We start from the raw sequence: 7,327 nt of genomic DNA, 5'->3' as shown, positions 1-7,327 counted from the left end.
GGGGCTCAGACACGCCTACTTTTTAAAAGCCATTGTATTCATTTCCTGTGGCTGCTATAACAAACGACCACAACTAAGTGGCTTCAAACAACACAAATGTACCAACCTGCAGTTCTAGAAGTCAGAAGTCCACAGTGAGTTTTAAAAGGCTAAAACCAAGGTCTTGGCAGGGCTGGTTCCTTCCAGTTCTTGCCTTTCACAGCTTCTAGGCTGCAATATTCCTTGGCTCCTGGCCGTGTCACTCCAGTCTCTGCTTCCGTCATCATATCCCCTTCGACTTCTGGCCTCCCTCTCATAAGGACCCTGGTGATCATATTTAGGGCTCACCCTTAACCCAGGATCACTCCCCAAGATCCTTAACATAATCAAATCTATTAGGTCCCTTTTGCCTTGTAAGGTAACATCCACAGCTACCAGGAATTAGGACTTGGATGTTTTGGGGAGGTCATGACTCGACCTACCACAGCCACCAGAGGGGATTCTGCAGTGTTGCTGTGACTAGGAAACACTGAGCAGGCAGCCCAACCCAGGGACAAACCATATGAAAGTGACATGCTTTCACATCAGCATTAATTTTTTATCCGAAGCACGTGCAGGTTGTCCAGAGTCATTCTGACACAGCCCCTGCCCCCTGGCAGACAGTCCCCATCGGAAGCATGGGATGTTGTCCAGCCAACTTCTCCATCGGTTCCTTGTCCCCCGCGGAGGAAGTTCGGCCCAGCCTCCTAACATAAGGTGAACACTTAGGAAATAACCTGCAGTTTTTTTTATCTCCTATGTCCCAGCTGCCGTCAGCCAATCCAGTGGACTTGCAGCCAAATTTGTCATCCACTGTCACATCCCTCAGTGGGGCTCTGACAAATGTGAAGAACAGCTTGAAGAGACCATCAAAAACTGCCTGTCGGCGGCAGAGGACAAGAAGCTAAAGTCCGTCGCGTTCCCTCCTTTCCCCAGCGGCAGGTAAGATGCGGTTCTCGAGTTGATTCTTGCAGCCTCACCCTGGGAACCGGTGGCTCCCCACTTACATCCGACATGGCCATCGCAGAAGACATGGCCAAGGGCGACTGCACAGCCAAGCACGTTGACCAGGTGACAGAGCAAGAGACCCAGTTTCCACCCTTCAAATCCCACAGGCTCATAGGGTGGCAGGTCTCCCTGGCAGGAGGCCATCTCCCTGCCTCCTCAGCGTTAAAGCCCAGGGAGGAAGGAAGGCAGCTCAGGGCAGGAGCAGGAGGCAGAGGCAAGCTGGCATGTTATTTTTTGAGAGCCTGCCTTGTTCAAAGTCCACATTCCCACCAGCTGTCCATGTCTAGAGCACAGGGTCAGAAAACACCAGGCTCAAAGGCCTTGCTACTCAAAGTGTGGTCCGTGGACCAGTAGCAGGGACATGACCTTGTCAGAATGCAGAATCCCAGGCCCAGCTCTGCCCTCCTGCTTCAGCATCCCCAGGGGATTCCCTTGCTGCTCTCTGGGCAGCAGCGCCAGGAGGCTGAGGCTTTGAGAAACACACCCAAAGAAGCGAAAGGCTGTCACCGAGGACTTGTTTACAAGGGGGTTAGAGGAAATGCCTGGTTTAACTGTCACAGACCCCAGCTGGGCATTGTTTCGGGTACACAGTGAGGATATCTGTTCTCACAGGCAACATATCCTCTCCCTCCATGCTCCTGGCCCAGCAATTACTACTTTAATTTTGAACACCCTCTCATCTTGAGAGCTGCCCCTCCATCACATAGCTATGACTTGTGGCCACGTCATGGGCAGGCTGAGAGGGAAACAGCAAGGCCTAGGTTCCTGCTGTCATCGTCTCTCAGCCTAAGCAACCAGCGCTGGGTCTCCACAGCCCAGGCCCAGGGCGCTGCAGGGTGAATCCCGGCACAGGTGGGAGCGTGGGCAGAGCTGTTCTGGACTGGAACACTGCGGACGGTGAGAAGAATGTGTCTCAGGCAGGCTCCTCCTGGACTTGCCCCAGGGGTCTTGGTGGCTGACCCCAAATGACCACTCTGGCTGTGGTCCTAGAGGCTGGTGCCATGGCCCCGGCTGGTGGACGCACTATCAGTAGCTCCCTGGCGCTTGGGGCCCTTGGCAAACTTTCAGCAGCCCGCCCTGCCCAGTCCCTGCTGCTGAAAGTACATCCCCAGGCACGTGGGAGTCAGTGAGAGAAACATCAGGTGCATGAAAAAGGAATCATGAAGACAGGCTTTTGAACGTACATTTTTGCCCCTTACTAAACCATCTGGTTAGCGTGTAAACCGGCTTCGAGGGAGCTAATAAAACCTGTATTTTCTTTTATGTAGACCAGGTATTCTCAATGCTGAATGGCTAGGCTTTTTAAAGCCAAGTTCAACTTGAGTCAGGGGACACAGATTCAAATAGGGGTACTCCTCCCCTGCCAGGCCTGTGACCTTGGCTAACATCACTGTACCTCTCTGAGTCAGTGTGGCACCTATAAAGTGGGGACAACACCCCTGCCTGCCCCTCCCGGGCTGTCCCTTTGACTAGGGTCAGGCTCCATGCAGTGAAAACAAGGGCACCACGTGACCTTCCCGGGGACTGAAATGATGCCAGCTCTTCTTTTGCTTTGGCACAGAAACTGCTTTCCCAAACAGACCGCAGCCCAGGTGACCCTCAAAGCGATCTCGGCCCACTTCGACGACTCGAGCGCGTCCTCGCTGAAGAATGTGTACTTCCTGCTCTTCGACAGCGAGAGCATCGGCATCTACGTGCAGGAGATGGCCAAGCTCGACGCCAAGTAGCCGCTGTGCTTTCCAACAGGGATCGGAGGAGGATCGGAGTCACGAGAGGGGGGTTTTATTTTTTAAAAGGGGAGAAGAAGGGTGACGGCAGGGCAGGGGAGTGGAGGGCGGCAGAGAGGGCAGTGGGCAGGTCCTGCCCACGGGAGGAGCTCTCTGCATTTTATATTCTCCTTCAAGAGCCTCAGACCATAATTAAGCAGGTCTCCACGAGCGGTTTCTTTCCATGTGTTTTCTTCGCGTTGTTTTAGGAAGAAAAAAAAAAAGACCTCATTTTAGATTTATAGCATTGATTTTTACACACAAAAAAAAAATCCTTTTGAAATTCTTAAGATCTCTGTTCCTCCTTTTTACAAGGGAAGAGAGCATGAAAGCAACTGGGGCTTTGCTGGTTGTCTGTATTCCGTGACGGGGAGAAAACATGGGGACATCTCACTGGTGCTTTTCTCTTTTGTTTGTGCCCCCATCCCTAGCCCTGTAATATCTGTAACTACTCCTAAAAAGTTTTTGCTTCAGGCATTTTTTTATTTTGTTTTGTTTTTTAAAGAAAAAGAAAATGAAAAGAAAAAATAAAAGATCCAGCATCTTTCTTACAACACGTGCTTTTATTGCAACATTTTTCTCAGTTTGGAAAACTGTGTCCCCGTGGCTAGATACATCTAGAATGTCATCAGTAAACAGAACAAGGCCTGTCACTAACGGGCTGAGAGTCCGGCCACACAAGGCTCTAGGTCAGACACCAGAGCTGTGTTTCTCAGGCAGCAGGTCCTGCTTCCAGGGAGGATGAGCCTGCCGGCCCGGTCCACGGGAACAAAGCCTTGAACGAAGCCACTGGCGAGGAGTCATCCTCCGGGAGAGAAGCACAGGTCTCACTCAGGCCTGGGCAACAAAATGGAACAGATCCTGGGCAACAGCCCAAATACGGGATGGACTGAGAACCCCAGTGAGACTGGAGGCCGAAGGACTCTGCCTGAGTGCCCAGAGGCCACCACCAAAGTGGGCAGGGAGGGCAGGTGAGGAGGTCAGGGCCTGAATTTATCCAGCTGACCTCATCAGCCACTTCTCTGGCTTGACCTAGGCGGTCGGAAACAGGCTGCTCCCTATTGGAAGATCTCTCCTAAACGGAGTCATTTATGTACCTTAACAGTCAATAGCAGAGATTATTGTCACATGGCTGGGCCTCCAGACAGGTAACCCTGGGGTTGGCCAGGAAAGAGAAGCACAAAACCACAAAGTCCCTCACAGTCCCCTCCCCTCACCCCGCACCAGCTGCAGTTTTGTTCCTTACAAATTTGCCCATGATGGTAACCTGGAAATACGCTGGGGGGTCACCTGCTGAACTGCCTCCGTACCCCGCAAAGGATCACACTTCTCTGCTGCCCTTCCTTACACACCTCCAGCAGCTCGCAGCCAGGCTGCGGTCTGAACCCCTGCTGGCTTTGTAAAAACTCACTCTGTGCTAGGGTGGGTTAACCGGGAGAGAAATCTTGTCGAACTCTCTCTCCTTAAATGTAACCTATGGTATATAGTTCGGATCTAAAAATGGAAATGTAGAAAGGTTAATGAAGCATGAGGAGCATGAGGACTAACCACAAGTTGGGGAGTTTAAAATAAGATTCCTGTTAATGACCTGGTGGTTGCCAAATGCACGGGCTCTCCCTCCACGCGATGGCGGAGGTTCGGGGTGCAGGCCACCTCTCCGCCCCAGCTCCCTTCCTTTGGTCTCACGGTGCAGGCCCCTTCCTGCCCTCACAGACAGATGCCAGCCACTGGGAGCCGGGTTCTCTGAGTATCCCAAATGCCACACCCCATGCCCACGCATGTAGGTGCACACATACATCCAAGAGGAGCCGGGGCACAGAGACTGGCTGTGGTCTCCCCAAGACCACCCAGCCAGCACATGTGAGCCGTTCAGCCAGTACAGCCGCAATCAGACCTTCGAAACCCAGAAAGAATCCTCTAGGGAAGAGTTTTTTTTTTTTTAAAGCCTCTCTCTCCCCTCCACCCCACCCCACCTTACCCCCGGCATTTTTAGTTTTATACAAGTTGCATTTCTGATCAATACATCATTGGCATCTCAATCCAGAAAAACAGCTTTTGCCCTTTAGCACTCGCCAGGCAGATGCCCGCTGTCAAGTGGTCTGTTCACCTGCCTGGTCACCTCCCCGTCAGGGTGGAGACTGCCTCATGGTTTTCCAGCTCGTGGACACGAACAGGTCCCGGCTCTTGGCCAGCCGAACCATGAGCCGCCCCACGTAGAATCCACTGATCTGGCCCACGCCGTCATTTCTCCCCATGGACAGCAGGAACGTCAGCGCACCTGTGGAGCAGAGATACGCACAAACTCTGCAGTTCCCAGAGCGAAATCCCTTCCCGGGGCCTTCAGACTCAGGGCCAGGAAATGTGTAAGACTTTCAGGAAGGTGCATGAGACCCTGATTTATTTTTAAACAGCTCTAGGAGGGTGTTTCTGTCACCAGCATGGAGAGTTTCTTCTAGTGGTCAGGTATCTTATGGCCTAAAAAGGCTTCCAATGTCTAACTCCAAACTCTTAAAACTGTGAAGCACCGGGGGCTTCCCTTACCTGGCTTATAGGCCTTGAGGGGCCTCTGTGTCGTGGAGTTGATGATGTTGGCCACGGCAATGTTGGCGTGGAGGCCAGCGTGATAGGCCATCTTGGGCTCCCGCAAATCGGCACAGTCGCCGATGGCATAGATGTTGCTGTGGCCCTCTACCTGGAGGTGCTCGTTCACTCGCAGAGCACCATTGCCGGCCAGGCTGCTCTCTGCCGGGCAAAATGACACAAAACCAAGACCTTCAGTCACCATGTTAAGTGGCCACCAGAAGGAGCTGAGGACAAGCTCCAGGTGCTGGTCAACAGGTGCTAGTCAGGTCACCCTCCCAGGTGTGCGCTCAAGAGGCGAACCTCCCACCTAGTTCGTTCCTGCCTGAAGTCCCACCTCAGACTCTTCCTGCAAAGGCAAAGTTACCGATTCCAGGGTGGCAACAGGTCAAAACACCAGCAAGCCTCCTTTTAGAAATGCACATAACTCTTTCCAAGTCACAATGATTAACCAAGTCTTAAATTTACTTTTGAATGTAGGTAAGTTTTCTTTTTTGTTTGTTTGTTTTTCTTTTTACGCTAAGCAAATAGAGGATGCAAGTTTTTTTTGTTTTGTTTCTTTGTTTTTTTTTTTTGAGACAGAGTCCAGCTCTGTCACCCTGGGTAGAGTGCAGTGGTGTCATTATAGCTCACTGCAACCTCCAACTCCTGGGCTCAAGCGATCCTCCTGCCTCAGCCTCCCAAGTAGCTGGGACTACAAGTGAGTGCTACCATGCTTGGCTAATGTTTTCTATTTTTAGTAGAGACGGGGTCTCACTCTTGTACAGGCTGATCTCAAACCCCTGACCTTAAGCAATCCTCCCGCCTCGGCCTCCCAGAGTGCTAGGATTACAGGCGTGAGCCACCTCACCTGGCCTATGATTTTTTAAATAAATGAAAAACTGCTAGCTTTTTTTTAAAGGACTTAAAATAACTTATCTTTGAAAATACGCTATGAAGACTCTTAGGTGTTAAATTGTGGGATCTCTGTCCATTAGTGGCCCTCAATCCCACCCCTACACTCGGTCTGGACAGGCTGCCTTCTGAGATTAGATCATTACTTCCTGCTGGACACGAGCAGGAGCTCCTTATCAGGAAAGGGTACTTGGGCGAAAATGATGGGGACCTGAGGACACGAAGCAACCACAGGGCCTGGCTACTGAGTCTCCTGCTCACTCACGGAGGCTTAAACACAGTCAGTTCACCTCCCCATGTCCAGTTAGCTATACAGTGAAACACTGAGCTTTAGGAAACGAGGCCACATCATTGCTTCCACTCCCCAAGGGATCATTCCAAGCTCAAGTGGCCAAATGTTTGGATCTGGGTTTGGGGAGAGCGACACACCTGTGAACAAAGAAAGGACTTGACCCCAAATATCTTCTACATCCGTGCAGGAAGGAAAGTAACAGAAAATGGATCTTTCTCATCTCTCTGAAACCTGTTCCTATCTCTTACCACCAGGGGGCAGCCTTAGTTTCAGAAGATTCCGGTGACTGTGGCCACCCTGAGCAAAATCATCATCACAGCTGAGGAAAGCCCTGCCAGTGGCCCCTACCCTGAATTTAAAGTTTGATATGTTGGGGAGAAAGGGGAAGGCAGGGAGGTGCTGAGTCCTGGGGGCAAGGGCTATGAGCATTCTCAGAGAGTGCTAAGGAGGCACCTGGGGGATAGGCCACGGCTCGGCCACCCGCTTACCAAACGCGCTACGGTAGGCAGAGCTGTTGATCTTGATACCGTTGCAGAGAATCACCAGGTTGGTGGCCACTTCCGTGCCCTTGTCCGTCTGCACTTTGATGTAGTCTCGATACTCGCTGAGGGGCAGCTCTTCTAGGTTGCTCACTCGTTCGCCTGTCGAAGGGCTTCCGTGACCAGGAGGTAGGCGGAGCGGGCACCGATCCAGGCGGGGCCCCAAGCCAAGGCTGGCCCTGGGGAAGGCCTGGACCGCTGTGGCCCAACTGGGCCATTATGCCACTCCC

At 52.0% G+C, this 7,327-nt stretch overlaps 2 protein-coding genes across 6 annotated transcripts in view; one reads left to right on the top strand and one right to left on the bottom strand.

Moving 5' to 3' along the window:
* The window catches only part of LOC105822062 (core histone macro-H2A.2), a 44,520-nt gene extending 41,177 nt beyond the window's left edge, over positions 1 to 3,343 (top strand). Inside the window, exons 8-9 of the mRNA XM_012658999.1 lie at positions 786 to 960; positions 2,588 to 3,343. Of these exons, the coding sequence (XP_012514453.1) occupies positions 786 to 960; positions 2,588 to 2,753 (341 nt within the window). The 3' untranslated portion in view covers positions 2,754 to 3,343. The remainder of the gene's footprint in view (positions 1 to 785; positions 961 to 2,587) is intronic.
* The window catches only part of AIFM2 (apoptosis-inducing factor, mitochondrion-associated, 2), a 22,692-nt gene continuing 18,290 nt past the window's right edge, over positions 2,926 to 7,327 (bottom strand). For 2 of the 5 annotated variants that reach the window (XM_012658957.1, XM_012658973.1), the window contains exons 7-9: positions 7,047 to 7,199; positions 5,334 to 5,534; positions 3,345 to 5,070 (exon numbers count right to left, since the gene is read on the bottom strand). In XM_012658957.1, coding sequence (XP_012514411.1) covers positions 4,919 to 5,070; positions 5,334 to 5,534; positions 7,047 to 7,199 — 506 coding nt within the window. In that variant the 3' untranslated portion in view covers positions 3,345 to 4,918. Of the gene's footprint in view, positions 2,986 to 3,344; positions 5,071 to 5,333; positions 5,535 to 7,046; positions 7,200 to 7,327 lie in introns of those variants that run through there. The other 3 variants (XM_012658979.1, XM_012658964.1, XM_012658988.1) reach the window with 3 other exon arrangements.

Source organism: Propithecus coquereli, unplaced genomic scaffold (genome assembly GCF_000956105.1).
Source record: "Propithecus coquereli isolate 6110/MARCELLA unplaced genomic scaffold, Pcoq_1.0 Scaffold117, whole genome shotgun sequence".
Taxonomy (NCBI): domain Eukaryota; kingdom Metazoa; phylum Chordata; class Mammalia; order Primates; family Indriidae; genus Propithecus; species Propithecus coquereli.
Note: the sequence above shows the minus strand (reverse complement) of the source record. Positions and strands in the feature narration are given on the sequence as shown.